This window comes from Stenella coeruleoalba, assembly GCF_951394435.1.
Source record: "Stenella coeruleoalba genome assembly, chromosome: 16".
Lineage (NCBI taxonomy): Eukaryota > Metazoa > Chordata > Mammalia > Artiodactyla > Delphinidae > Stenella > Stenella coeruleoalba.
Window position 1 is genome coordinate 9,567,295 of NC_137162.1, and position 15,475 is coordinate 9,582,769.

General features: G+C 50.1%; 1 protein-coding gene across 3 annotated transcripts in view; it reads right to left on the reverse strand.

Moving 5' to 3' along the window:
* The window catches only part of TACC2 (transforming acidic coiled-coil containing protein 2), a 169,341-nt gene that overhangs the window by 18,984 nt on the left and 134,882 nt on the right, over positions 1–15,475 (reverse strand). For 2 of the 3 annotated variants that reach the window (XM_079899174.1, XM_079899173.1), the window contains 5 exons: positions 14,783–14,843; positions 13,451–13,652; positions 7,231–7,292; positions 6,107–6,222; positions 4,755–4,926 (listed from right to left, as the gene is read on the reverse strand). In XM_079899174.1, coding sequence (XP_079755300.1) covers positions 4,755–4,926; positions 6,107–6,222; positions 7,231–7,292; positions 13,451–13,652; positions 14,783–14,843 — 613 coding nt within the window. Of the gene's footprint in view, positions 1–2,357; positions 2,448–3,326; positions 3,468–4,754; positions 4,927–6,106; positions 6,223–7,230; positions 7,293–13,450; positions 13,653–14,782; positions 14,844–15,475 lie in introns of all 3 variants that reach the window. The other variant, XM_079899175.1, reaches the window with a different exon arrangement.

Below are 15,475 nucleotides of genomic sequence, written 5' to 3' on the forward strand. Positions count from 1 at the left end.
TTTTTCATTCCAAGTGATTTCATTTTGTGTTAGCAACAGTTTAAGACCATGCTACCAGAAACACTGGGCTAGGTCACCTGCAGCTGAAACATATGAGCAGAAAAAAGAACAAATTGGATACACAGCTGCTGTCTTCTCTTTCTATATATCAGCAGTTTCCAATGTGTGCTAAGGGCCAATCAAGCATCTCACCAGCAAGAAACCCACAGAAACCTAACTGGGTTCAGGTAAATGGACCACTCTCGGTCTGGTGAGCTACAGAAAAGAGCATCTATTTTCCATGGGCCAACGTCACTAGATTAATATACTTCTTACAAAAGTGGTCCAAGTTCCTATGGTAGAGAAAAATGTTCCTCATACTCCAAGACACTTCTACCCCTATGGAATAATTCTTTTAACACGCCCTTCTGGAATACATAAGGAGGGAGCAGGGGCTGTCTCTCCAAACCACACTCAGTAGACTCAGGTGACAGTATTTTCTCAATCAAGATCGGGACACATGGTCTGAGAACAGGCTTTAACTGACGGGAAGTCAACTGCTGGCCGTCTCTGAGAAGTAGGCACGGGTATCAGGCAGTCCTGAACACTTTATACTCAACTGGAACCACTGAGAACATGCTCAATTCTGCCTCAGACTTCTGGACAGGAATAAACTGTATTTATAGTGACCAAACGTCAAGCAATTCATTCTATGTTTAAGCCACTACCCAAGGACATCAGGAAATAAATCTAACGGGGGAAAAAATCCTTACTGCTTAATGCATTCTAAAAATCTCATTTTTACGGAAATTAAACCCAAGTCTATGGGTTGGCCACAAGAACAAAGACATCAGCAATGGGTGTTTACATTCCTGTAAACACCCGATGTCCCCAGTCTGGACACCCATGGGATGACCTTCTTCTATCACTGAGAGATGTCTCTGGAAAGGGGTCCCCATTTGGTTCCAGGGAAACCACATGTGGGGGACCCACAGGGCAGGGCCAGCAGATGAACTCCTGATCCTGTCCCAAGGACAAGTGACGGGAGAGAGCACGGGCCCCTCTGCCAAGTAAGCTGTTACTTGAGATATACAGGCAACGAGCTCCCAGGCTCCCAGATGTACAGGCAACTCTCCCAGCTTCCCAGGCTCCATTTTCCACATCTGTAAAATGGGACCTGGACCCGCTGTCTGAAGAGAGATGTTGGGAGAGTCTCATCAGGTAACAAGAGGCACAAGTGAAGGTCACCTCCCAGCAGCTTTCATTGATCGTACACCTACTGTGTGCTAGGCTCTCTGCACGGCACTTACTGTCCTCACAGCAACGTGCAAACTCGCTGCTATTAGCCTCTTGTCACAGATGGAAAAACTGAGGCTCAGAGAGGCTCACCAACTGGTTCAGGGCCACAGAGCGCACTGGGGCCCAGTCCTGGTCTGACAACCCAGGTTCGCCGGGCTGCCAACTGGGGGTGGGGTGTGGGAGAGGGAATGAGGCGGATCCTCAGAGGCCAGGCGCACCCGTCAGCCCTGGGGGTGGGCTGAACCTCCCTGGACCACGCTCCATCGTGCGTGTCATCAGCGACACATTCCAGTTGTTAAGAAAAATGACTCCAAACTTGGAAGCCAGCCAAACAATTTCTGCAGGTCTTGTCAATATCACACTCTGCCCTAGAGAAGGGTTGGCAAATTACGGCGATGGCTCAAATGGCCTGTTGCCCTTTTCTGTAAAAAGGGTTTTCCCGGAACCCGCCACACCCGTTCATCCACGTGTGGTCCGGTGCTGCTTTAGCAGAGCTTGGTGCCAGAGCTGAGTTAGTTGTTACAGAGATCAACAGATGCCTACAAAACCTGAAATATTTACGCTCTCCCGTTGCAGAAAAAGACCGCTTTTCTGTAATCCTTTTGACCCTGGCCTAAGGGTCATCTGACATCTCAGGAAGGTCTTGTTTTCACCTATTCACTATTGACTGGGATCCAGTCTCAGTATGATTAGATGTTAACTTGTAGAAAATAGAAAAGGTGCAAATTATTTTTTATTAGTAGCGAAGCAAATGATTTCTATAGGAAGAAAAAAGAACCTCAAAGGTTATGAATTATCTGTCCTGTTTAACTAGTATTAACCTGTTTTATATCTAACTTTGCAATCTTATTCCAGCCTCCTTACCCCACTGACTGGACATCGGTTTCTCGTATTTTCCTCCATTCAACAAGCCTTACCATCCTGCTGGTGTGTTCAGTGTGTACTTATGCACAAATTACACTTTTAGCTTTTTGAAAAATCATACTTTGTCGAACACCTGCCTGGCCATGGTTAGCAAAGAAGCTTCTGGACCACACAACATTCTCAAGAGGCAGCACACGGCAGCAGCAAACCGGTACCTTGGTGTCCTGGCGGCTACGGGAAGCCAGGGTGATCTGCCTGGCCAGCTTCAGGGCTTCTATCCGCATGATGGCAAACTCTAACTCCTCCTGCCGGAGGGGTGGGAAATGAGCAAACCGCAGGGGAAATGCACCGAGACAGGACGGAAATGTTTTCCACATCCAAGAAACGAATGTGCCACGTGAATGTGTCATGACAGGTACTCGGGGAAACATACGCGCTGGCTTTCTTTCACAATTAACACCTCAGCAGATCATGAAATAAGTGTCTCATTTCCTTTTTTTTTTTTTTTTAAATCACCCTTTGGGATGTCTGGCGGGAAGTATGACACAAATACGAAATAATTTTTAAAATGGGATCAGAATTTTTAATGCACTGTTCTTTCAATTTCTCTCCTTTTGTTCATTTCATGTCAAGTCGGCCAACAATTTCCACGAGCGGATTTGCATATCTCAAATGACTATTAACAATCTCTCTTAAGTTTTTGCTCTGAACATCCCAGTCTAGAGGGTATCAAATTGAGCTGTCAAATTTAAAGCACAGACTGTAGACAATTGTTTTGGTGCCAGATACAAGACCTGAGTCCAGATGTTATCTCAACAGGGGTCTGAGATAACCTTGTATACATAAACAGCCTGGCTCCATGGTGAGCTAATACCCTTGGTTCCATGAATAAATCAGAGAAACTGCTTTTGGGGCTATCAAAACTTCTAAAAAATGACTGCTTCGGTCCATTTTCCAAATTGAAATACAAATGGTTTGTTCCACATGTAATGGCACGATTTATAGCACTCTGGCGTCCTGGGTAAAGACCACCACATATATCTGTCTTTGAGGGGAAGCTATTCCATCTGGAACATTCTCAGCAATGCTCCATTTAATCCTGCCTCATTGCATTTGGAGTTCGGAGGTTCATTCTCTACTGAGGTTTTGACAAACTCCCCAAAGGTCACACGTGGGCTACAAACCTGAAGTTTCTGAGCAAATACTGGGGGGTTCTTTTCTGCTAAGTCGGGTTCCAGATAGTCAAGCGCACCACAGAGAGAGGCTGGATGAGCTAGCCTGCTGAGGAGGGCATCAGCAGAGGCAAAGGAGCCCTCAGGAGCTGTCTGAAGGCCGGCAGAGGAGGACACAGAGGAAAAATAGAGGAGAGCAGAGTGATATCGGTTCCAAGCAAGGACCACCCATCTATTGGCTGGACATCTCTGCCTTAAGGCTGAAGAGAGTATCAGTTAGGTGCCAATACGTTCCTTTTCATCTGGACTAATTCCCACATGCTGATCATGGGCATCGTGAGATGGGCAGGCCCAACCCGCTCCCCAAAAGCACAGCCTTAGGTGCCCTCTCCACCCCGTGTCACCCTCACTCCATAACCAGTTGCTAGGAGGAAAGCTACCCTTTACTTATTTACTTGAGAACCTCAGTGGGTAGGAGACAAGGTAGGTGATGGGGTTTTTAAACGTAAGTCATCAAGAACCTACTTTCCATTGTAAACATCCAAAGGAAGGTTTGGTAAAGGTCATTTTCTAAATAATGGAAAGATGACCTCAAACTGGTAGATCAGAAAGACTTCAAAATCAGAAGGCAAAGGTTGCAGAAGTTGAATCATGCATGAGTCCTTCATAGTATCTATTTGAGAGACAGCCTAGGTCCCGTCTGGACTCTCTTTTTGCTCACTGTTATTTTCCCAGTATCCACCTGCCAGACATACAGTAGGTGCTAAATAAATACTTGATGCGTGAGATAAATGAATGTCTACTAATCTGGAGCAATAAAGCAACACGCCAAGTCAATGGCCTCATACCCTCTTGGGGATTGCTGGGGGGAAGTAAAAATAGAAAAACAGAATTGGCCAGAAGGGTGATCGATTTTAGACGTGTGGGGCGCGTGGGTGAGGCCTTCAGCTCAGGTCTATTCGCTCTGCAGGTCCCACAGGGGTTGGGAGGGAAGAGGTATAAGTCCTGGTCTATAAACAGGAGGGACTTCCCATCACCAAAGCCCAGGAGAACCAACTGTTCCTCAAAAGGAGAGTGTTTCCTGATCTACCATACTCTGCCCTCTGCCGAAGAGGACAGAGAAGCAGGGTACAGACTGATGGCAGCTCAAAAACCAACAGTCCAGCCTGAAGGGTCTAGAAGTGGAAAATGAATAACCCTGAAGGCAAATAAAGCACTTAGGTGAGAACTGCAAAACCACATTGGTGAGGACGAAGAGACCTTCTCTCATCATTATGGGGTGGGGTCTCCTAGGCTGGCTTCTCTGGCGGGATAGGGGGATAGGGACCCACATCAGGTCCCAGGGGAGTGTTGCTCTGAAGGCCTGGCCCGAGTGGTGACAGAACCCAGCTGACCCAGGGCTCACCCGCAGTGATCTCGGGCCCCTCCAACCCCACTTACAATTTCGATCACTTCTGAGGCGGTGCCCAAGGCCATGGCCTCCAGCTCTTTCTGGGAGGATTTCTCTGGCACCTGCAAGTGTGGCTCCTGGCTGGGGGCCAGCCCTCGTGCAACGGGATGCTGGATCTTGGCCCCGGCGTTCACGAGGGCTTCAGTCTCCTCAAAACTGGAGCTAAGGAAGCAAAGCGCATCGTTAGAGGCTGCACTGGAAACCCCACTGAAATTAGCCAGGATGCCCCGACTAACAGAGCAAGCGATCCCAGACTCCCGAGGTTATATTCCCCGAGGAACACGGGCAGGGCTTAGGTGACCAAGGGGTCCGTTGGCTGGATAGAGGGTGGTCCAGCCCCACGTAAGAGCCTGCTGACAACGGACAGCCAGAAGCACAGATGCCACTGGCTAAGGGTACGAGCTCTGGAGGTAAGCAGACTGCCGACCCCTTGATTGTGCACCTTGGTGGGAGGGATTAGGGATTCTGGGATTCTGTGAAGAATAGGGATTCTGGGATTCTGTGAAGATCGAGTGAGATGCTGCCTGCGCCTAAAGCGCTCGACACAGTGCCAGTCATAAGGCGCCATTACTGCTGTTACAGTAACATCATCATCTCGTTCCCACCACCCTGAGCAGATTCCGGAGTAGGTACGGGAAGTCATAGCAAGAGCGTTCACTCCTACGCAGTGAAAGCGGCAGGTAGGAGAGGACAGGAAGGTCCCAGTGTTAGCATGATACCCACCCCCCCACCCAATCCAGCACCACACAGCTCAGAACAGGAGCCTGACAAATGCTTACATTCACATCCATATGAGTAATAAACGTTTATCAGAACTTCATTTGTGCCAGGCCCTGCGACAAGTGCTTTCCTTACAGCATCTCACTTTACTCCTCCTTTTGGCTATTTGAACAGGTACCCCTACCCCTATCCCAAGTGGCACCTCAATTCATCTTCAAAAAAATCCCTACAGGATCAATTTTATTATTACTCTCACTTTACACGTGAGGAAACTGCAGCCCAGGAGGGTCAAGTAACTCGCATCAGGTCATACAACCAGCAGGGGTTGGGAGTGGGATTCGGGCACTGAAGCCTCCCCACGGGACAACTTACACAATAAAGTGGCGTGCACCGGCAGGTGATGGGAGGGGCTCCCGCTCTCAGCAGTGAAAAGGTGCTACCTTAGTCCAAAGGGCAGCCCGTGACAAACCCACTGCCTCTGTGCCCGTGTGGACACAGGGAGATGGGATCGTGGGCTGCCTGAGTGTGTGCAAATGAATGGCGTTCAGGAGAGCAGGGCAGGTGCTCTGAGGCCTGGGGACCTCCGCCCCGGGGTGTAACTCTCTCAACATGGAAGTCGTACCCTGAACACGGCGTCGGGGACTCCGACATCCGGACGGGGGGAGACTTGACCGGGCTCTCCTGAGAAGTGTCAAACATAAGGTACAAGGCCTGCTTCTTCGGGGCGTCGTCGTCCTGCTGCAGGGATCAAAGTCACACGTCAGCTTGGATGCAGTGGCCTAAACACGCTACAGAGACGAAAACCAGAGCGCTCTTCAATGGGGACAGATAACTCATCAGGGAGAAGCCTTCATTTCTCTCCAGCCACCCGGAAGAGAGGAGCAAGCGGCGCTGGCTAAGAGAGAGGAGAGGAGGACCGGAGGGAAGAGGAAAGTGTGGGAAGAAAGTGGGACCGCCTGCAGTTGGGAACATTTCCGGGGGGGACTGCAATGGTGTTGGTGTGCTCCATGCTGCTCAGCCCATCGGCATTTAGGGGCCATCCTCTCTGGATGGGCAACCATGCTGGCCACGGAGGATAAACAGAGGGGTAGGCGAGACCCCCGTCCGGGCGTGGCCCACAGTTGAATGGGGGAGATGGGCATGACGCCCCATTGTGATGAACGCCACCATCAAGGTTCACTGACTTACAGCAGATGTGGTTTAGAAACAGCAACACCCCATCTATGAATGATGCAAAGAAAGAGAGATAAGAGCAACGTGTCCGGGCTGCTGAGTGTTGCACAAGCCTTCCTGGGCATGTCCACACCTCTGGGGGCATCTCTGGACAACAGCAGTACAAGAGGTCATGTCCAGGACCAAATGCCACGGCAGCAGCACATGTTAAGCCAGGGAAGACAGGTGCCCATCATCACAACTCAAAATGAAAAAGAGATGGGGGAAAGGCTTACTGCCCAAAGGGACAATTTTCAGTTCTAGGAAGCAATTAATCTGAAGAAACCAGATAACGGCACACCTTAGACACCACCAAACCACTCCCTCCACCTGTTTTAAAAGAAATCTCTTGACGAGTTCCTTCTCAGTCTAGGAAGTAATTCTGCAGGGAGCCTAACAGCATCCTATCATTTTTCTCCCTGAAAATGGCATCTGAAGTGGATTGAGACAAACCTCAACTCCCCCAGTCCCAGTTCACCAAACTGACAGGGTGGGAGAGCAAGTTCCCTGCTGGCTGAAGGCAGAAGAACTTACAGGTAAGGAGGAACCAATTTTCTCCATATATTCGATTTCATAGGAGTTTCTGTAATCCAACTCTGCAAAAGAAACAGAAGGAGAGGTGAGTGCCAGAGGGGGGAGGGGGAGTGAGAAGTTTGGGGCTGGGCAGGTGGGGTCCGGAACAAGGCTTTAAGCTTTCTGAGAGTGTCCACTGACTGAGATTTCTGATATGGTCAGAAGAGGAGGCTCGACTCAGCTATTTTCAGACAACTGGTAAACCCCTTACTGTAAAGGGGCTTCTGCCATTTGGGCCTGAGAGAGTTCCAAGAGAATTAAATGTCATGACCAAGCACGGATTTGACTGGGCAAAGATCTGAGCATTTTGCACAGAGTTTTCAGATCAGACAGTGTGTACACTGTGGGTGTTGCTTTTCTCTGTAAGTCTCACGTGCGATACACGGAACCTTCCCAAGTCCTGGTGACATTTTGGAACTGGACCCACAGTTGCCCATCCAGTTGTCGGAAGCAAGGGAAGAATAGTGCTGCTGTAAGAGAAGCTTTGCGAGTTGTCTAGAGTGCTTCCCAAAATTCTTCCAGTGCCAACAGGGCCCGTCCAAACCAAATGTTCAGCTGCAAAGACTATTAAAGTCCAATTTGATGGAAAGATGACCTATTTCAAATTGACCGGAGACTTTAGGCTGCAAAGAAAACTCCAGATACTCTCACTGGATACCTGATCACGGGAATGGAGACAGTTTTGTGGATTAACGACCAGAAGGACCTCGTACCTCCTTAAGGCCCTGACTTGTGCATCACTTGGGAAGAATGGACACTAAGCCAAACCATATGCTGGGCAGGAACTCAGAGTGTCTGTAACCGTCGTGTGAATCTGTCCCTAGGGTCTGCCTCAACCGAAGACGAAGAAGCATTTGTTTACTAAGACTTACTATCTTTCAAAGGCAGGGGACAGTGAAGGACAAAGTGATTTCTAGGCCCACTTCTAGACCTGTCACTTTCCGGGTGCAGGACCCCAGAACTATCATTTTATTGCTCTACTAAAGACCGTCTAAATGGAAAAGATAATAGTGAATCAGCTGCTTCCTCCTCCAAGGCATGATTTAACCCTAAATTATTTCACAGAAACCACACCCCCGCACACCCCACAATGCCACAGAGCACCTGGGATGCACGGAATAAGCTGAGGCCACCGTGGAGGTTTTCTAGGCCCTGGGGCCCTGCGTCAGTGCCGGCTCTGGTTACCAGCTCTCCTCAGTGTCCCACCTGGAATCTGAGCTCGTTTCCGGGCAGCAGATCTGGGGGAGTTTCAGATCACTGAGCTCATTCATCTGCCTTCTTTCCTACCTGCCAAGAGGGTCTCAGACCTTTTGAGAAAACATCTTACTGAACTTGGTTTTCAAAATCCCATTCCCCTGCCTTAAATTCTAACCCTTAGAGGGGAGGCTTGGAGAGGGGAGCCACGTCCAATGTTAGCCCCATTTTTCAACTACGCCACACGCAGCAGGCAGGCCAGGAAGGGTAACGCCAGTTATACCAAATGGCTCAGCATTTTTACAAATGAGAGAAGAGGCCGCTCGCTAAAGCACGTGCTGCCCCGAGCTGAAGAGGCCAGAAGTTTTGTTTTATTTTGGTTTTCTGGCTGCACCGTGCGGCTTGCGGGATCTTAGTTCTCCGGCCAGAGATCGAACCCGGGCCCACTGCAGTGAAAGCGAGGAGTCCTAACCACTGGACCGCCAGGAAATTCCCCCGAAGTTATTTTTAATGGGTCCTGTCGTTCTGAAGGCAAGGGGCCTGTGTTTCCATCTGACTCTCATGGCTGGAGCTTTGCTGGGGGACCGAAGGAGCCTGGGTAGAAGCCGGAAGGATGCAACCGAGTCCCGATTGCCACTGCCAGGATCAGGGAAGCCAACTCCCTGACTTCTCTAGGCCCATCGACTTATCCATAAATGGAGCTCAAAGCGCATACATCTTGCAGGGTAAAATGATTTGATGTAAGATGAAAAGCCCCACAGCTGGTCACGCAAAGGTAAGGGACTGTGACCAGGTCTGTTACTGCTCTTTGCTAATATTTCTGAAACTTTTAACGTAAGTGATGAGAGGAGATGAGCCTTTTGGAAGGGGACAAAGACACTGCTCCAACTTCCTTGGGTGGCCCTTCTACATGCCTGTAGTGTGACAACAACGGCGCCCACCACTGAAGACCAGGTTAGGCTCCTGAGAAGGACACCCCTTCTCTATTGTATGCAAGAGGAGGTGCTGGTGCAGCTGTGTGTAGAGGGAGAGAGGGTGACCAGCAATGGCCATCCAGACCTTCGAATCTAAAGCAAATACTCCCTCAGGGTCTCAGACCAGAGCTAAGAGGTTTCAGAGGCTCTGTCGTCCAGTGGTTCCTAAACTTTCCATCTCTGGGGATCACATGCACAAGGTTTTCTCTCACGGCACCATGTTTCAATAGATTGCTCCAGAAAAGGGCATTTGCTAAGCAAGCACTCACAGAAAAATGTTTATAATTTTGCCAATCTGAGGTTTAAATCAATGAGAGAGTATCAGTGTCACCACAGTGAGCTGATATGATTACAGCCCCCAAGCATGCGGTTTTAAACTAGCTGGGCATCTTTCTAACCCAGCTCCACAGGTTTTCTGAAATATTAAGATAACTTGAATCTCTTGTGAACCCAGGTAGGGAAGCACCGATCAGCTCAACATCCTCATTCTACACTGAACGAAAGGAAGTCTGTAGGACGCTCACGTAAAGAGCATGGCGGAAAAGAAGAGGCCCTTCGAGTCAGGCAGACCTGGTCCTACGAGAACTAGCCCCTCAACACTCAGCAAATCTTAACAGCTCAAAGCCTCTGCTCACTCGCTCTTACGTGAGGAAGTGCAGAAATCCACCACCTAGAGCTGGGAGGGTGAAATGAAATCACGTATGAAAAGGCGCAGCAGGGCTACTCCACCAATGACAGCTCCTCTTTTTTTTTTTTTTTTTTGCGGTACTCGGGCCTCTCACTGCTGTGGCCTCTCCCGCTGCGGAGCACAGGCTCCGGACGCACAGGTTCAGCGGCCATGGCTCACGGGCCCAGTCGCTCCGCGGCATGTGGGATCTTCCCGGACCGGGGCACGAACCCGCATCCCCTGCATCGGCAGGCGGACTCTCAACCACTGCACCACCAGGGAAGCCCGACAGCTTCTCCTTATTACTGTTACTTGGAGAATTCATATTGCAGTGAATACGTGTCCAAGTGGCAAATATTATTTCTAACCCAACATTTCATTTTCCTGTGATTTATGACTTCAGTGTAAGAAAGCCTCAATCGTGGCTGCAGCACTGGGCAGGCTCTTTCTGGGGAGTACATCTGCACCCCAACCAGGTTCGTGTCTGGTATGGCCGGACGTGGCTCAGTAACAGGAGGACAATCCGAGAACAGGGCTCTGCATCCAGTTTCTACATCCAGTTGCTGGAGGGAACCAGGTACATTAGAGAGGTGAATGCAGGCCACACCTCTTGAAACCGAGGCTGCTCTGAATTCACATAGACAACGGATTTCCCATCGCCCACCAGCTATAACTACGGTCAGGACTTCCCACATATTCACATTTTCTTTTTCTTTTTCATTCATTCATTCATTTATGGCTGCATTGGGTCTTTGTGGCTGCACGTGGGCTTTTCTCTAGTTGCGGCGAGCGGGGTCTACTCTTCGTTGCGGTGCGTGGGCTTCTCATTGCAGTGTCTTCTATTGTTGCGGAGCATGGGCTCTAGGGGCGCGGGCTTCAGTAGTTGTGGCACACGGGCTCAGGAGTTATGGCTCGCAGGCTCTAGCGCGCAGGCTGAGTTGTGGCTCACGGGCTTAGCCGCTCTGCGGCATGTGGGATCTTCCCGGACCAGGGCTCGAACCCGTGTCCCCTGCATTGGCAGGCGGATTCTTAACCTTGTGCCACCAGGGAAGCCCCACAGTCATTTTCTAAGGAGGCAGGTTTACTAGAGTTTTGTTCCAAACTTACAGATTTCCCTATTTGTGGAACTTTTGCAGAAAACAAACAATTCTCAAATATGCCACTAAGCTAGTGAGTGGACTGCTTTAGTTCTAAGTTAAAGATGAGGAAATAGATGTTACCACTGAATGAGGCACCTATTAGCTTGAAAGGTATTATGAAAATAATGCATGTAGGGAATTCCCTGGCGGTCCAGTGGTTAGGACTCCCCGCTTTCACCGCCGTGGACCTGGGTTCAATCCCTGGTCAGGGAACTAAGATCCCGCAAGCCATGTGGCACGGCCAAAAAAAAAAAAAAGCATGTATTTATTTGGTTCCTGATGGTACAACCACACACACATAGCCCAAAACACACACCTTTTGACTCCTATCTATAATGGTGAGCTCAGCTTGGTTTCTATGACATTTAAAAGTTTCTTATTAAGCCTCAAGAGAGGTAAGCCAGCAGGAAACCACAGGTGCTACAAACTGGCCAGGCCCCTGCTAGTCTTCAGCCACCCCCTGCTGCTTCCGGGCTGTCAACACGCCCTCCCCTCCTCCCCCGCCCCGTCTCCCTCACACAGGTGCTGACTGATGCAAAGATCAAACTGTGGACACTAAGCTGTCTACCTGCCTAGGCTTCTATTTTCTTTTCCTCACAAAGCTGTCTTTAGCCCTTACGGTGTTCACGGTGCTGTAAGGAAAACAAAGCTGGCTCAGATGGGCTTCCTGTCTTTAAGAAACACACAGTCTAGTAGGGAAGCAAGAGATGCACCCGCATCATCCTTACCGCGTTACGTAACCTCAGAGCGAGTTCAGACCAAGCACTGATAGCAAACGGCAGAGGGGCCATGTCCAGGGAAAGGCTGGGAGGGGGCAGGACAAGCCTGGGAGACAGGGAAGCAGGGGGCATCCTGCAGCAGCCACTGCAGGGGAGCTGAGCAGGGGCGTCCCTGGGGGAAAGTGGTTCCATCCGGTACAGTCACGGCCCAGGGGTGTGTGCACAGAGGAAAAGGAGGACTGAAAAAAGCTGAGGCCAGGCCTGGGCCCCAGGGGTCAGGTTGGAGTGACATGGTCACTCTTAAGCCTCCCAAACCCGTAGCCAGAGGGCCAACCAAGCAACCAACCAAAGGCTCCATTACGCAGAAAATACAATGCCCGAAAGTCCAAATACTCGTAATTTGGATTGTCTTTTCATCAGCAAACTAGAGAAAGGCATTACAATAAGATAAGCACCCCAAATCCCCCCCAAACCTGACATGGATCTCACTGGTACCATTCAGAGACCTCATGGGCACACAGCAAGCCGCCAACAAGCCTGATCATACAAGAACCTCCAGAGGCAGCGTTCCTACTTACAATTAAGTCACCTCGGTTACAGCCCTGCCCTGCCCAGGCGGGGGCAGGGGGCTGTCTGATGGAGATCATGGTTTCTCCTTAGCAGCAAAGAAGTGGAGATAAGGTTTCCCTGTAGGACTGTCCTCATATTGAATTCTACTCAGTTTTTAGAAATTGCTAGAAATCAAGAGCTTGGAAAGGGAAACTTAGAACCATCACAACAGCCCACGGTGCTGGAATGACGGTCCAGTACTAGGCTCACAAGCCCTACATGGTGGTGGGTGGAGGAAAGGCCCCAGGAGGACTAGGGAGGCAGGGTACCATCACCCCTGGAAATGGACTAATCCTTCGCAGGAAGGTTCTAGTTGCCGATTAAGATACATGAATTTTTCAAGCCGAAGAATCAGGCAGAAAGCTGAAAGTGGGTATAGGTAAGGGGAAGGAAGATACTAATGAGATAAGTGACTTGCCTGGGGCCTATTCAGAAGGACTCAGTTCCTCTTGTTGGCAAGCCTGGGGGGACTCTCTGGTTTGGGGCTTGAACAGGTGTCGGTCACACTGTGGGACGTCCCGTAGGGCCGATGAACAGTGGACTAAGAGACCCCACAGGCAGGTTGACGTACCCTGAGCGCTTGACTCAAAATCCTCAAGGGATGTAAGCCACAGAGCCGAGAAGGTGCAAAGCTCAGGTGAGCTCAGGACCCCGAGGCAGAGAGCTCTCTGCAGGCTCTCAGCAGGTGCCCCGGGGTCACCGTTCGGCTGGTTTCAAGCCTCAGGCTGTTTCAAAAGGCAGCCTGAGCTCGGGGTGCACCGGGAGATGGTCCCCAACAACACGGTTACCTGGCTTAGAAGTTCCTTTCTGGCCTTTTGCTCCCTAGGGGCAGTGGTCTCCAAGGCAGAGTGGTGGTCCAGCGGCCACTGAGTTGCTTACCCTCCGTGGGCGAATTGAACTTGGTCTCGTTGACGAAGGTGGACAGGTCCGAGGGCTGCGGGTAGTCCTGCTTGTCGGCCTCCAGGTCCACCGTCATGCACGTCCACTTCTGGTTGGTGACCGCCAGCTTCTCCTCGTCGGTTGCGTGGACCACCGCGGAGATGACGGGCGGCGTTTCCGGTGTGGTCACGGGGGTGGGGTCCTACCAGGAGAAGGGAAGCTGTCTCTTCTCTCGTCCAGCCTCCGCGCCCACCCACAGGGGTCTGGGCCCCCCTCACCAGGACCCGTCCCTGTCAAATTCCTCTGCTCAAAATAGTCCCAAGGACACCAAGTCTTTCCGCTATGAATTTATTTTTCTGATGGTTTGTTTCAGGGGGTGATGACCGTGGGTTTTAAAAGAATCAGGATTTTGTGTCTTGGTTATTTGAGATACTCCTGCCCATTCGCTTTGAGAAAAATAAGGAAACTTTTACTACGGGCATGTTGATGAAGGCAACTATAGTGTTACGCCCACACCGTGCTTCAGGCTTGTACATCAACATCATCAACATTGCCTGACAGTCCTCACGCCTGACACGGGAGGTAGAGACAGGGAGGTCTCATCTCCATCTCCACAGAGGGTGTGCAGCTGAGCAGGGCAGGGTGGGAGCCCAGAAATGTTACAGCAGAGGTGGCATTGGACCCAAGACCCCTCTCGTGGGGCTGGGCGCCTCTCTGCAGCCTCGCCCTGCCCAGGGTGGGCTGGCCAGGGCTTTGCTTGTTTTATGACCTTGAATGGCCTGGCACATACTTCAGGATACCCTTCTTGGTCTGTAAACAGGGTAGAAGAAATGGCGTATATTTGGTAGAGGAACTATAGGAAGAGGGAGACAGGGACTCGTATGAAGAAAGAGCCCAAGCCGCCACTTCTGCAGGGGATGAAAGCCCTTTATCTCCCCATCCTGACCCTGGTTACATAATCCAGGGTTCCTGACACATATTCATTTCTTTCTCACTATACATGCGTTTATCTCAACAGTCTTCCGCAACTTGATATTCAAGTTAAGTTCTCAACAGATTAACTGGCCCAAATGGACCAGCACGACTCCCATAGAATCCAACTGACATTTTTCCTGAACATCTGCCTATTCTTCGGACATACTCTGATGTTTCCCCAAGGAAAGGGATCAAAACAATGTCTTGCGAACACTGAGGGACCCTCCATGTAGGAGGCAAGGAGAGGGGCATGATGAGTAGAAAAGAAAACTCTATTGACTAATGGGGAATAAAAACACATCAGCCTTATCTTCCCGAGTGAGGGATAAAATCACAAGTATCAAGGGAACATTATACCTGAGAAGGTGGATCAGAGAGAGGAGACCGTTTTGGCGACTTTTTCACCCTAAATGTGTCACTGGAAACAAAATGGAAAATGTAAACACAACAGACAGAGGCACAGAACATTCCAGAGCCGACTGAGGCCCAGAGCGTCTGACTGCTGAGTATCTGACCCAGACCACCCTCCAGTCTACACCACTCCAACACCAACTGAAAGACGTCCACACCGACAATCCATTCCGACTTTTTAACAGACATTATTATTGCCCCCGAGGGAAAGAGTCATCAAGCTGGAAATCTCGGAAAAGATGCCATTTTGGAGAGCTGACCCAGAAAATGAAGCTAAATTTACCCAGATGTTCTTATTTCAAAAGGCAGATTCTGGTGAGCAGATTAATATATCTGGATCCATCCAGGAATGTCTGAACCAACTAAGGTGGGGGAGGGGACGTCAGCTCGTGACACCAGTTAACAGGATCCAGTTCACAGAAGACCAAGCCCACACAGCACTCAAACAACTGAAGGAGCCGTGCAGAAACAGGAAGGAAAGTCCCGGGTCTTCAGCGAGAACTGGCAGATTCCCTCCTACGCGCGGGAACCCTGAGCTTAATGGATTCCCGCACCTCTGACCTTCTGGGTGGGATTCTGACTAAAGGCAGGGCGAGGGGTGAGATCATTTTTTTTTTAAATTACGGTAGAATACACATA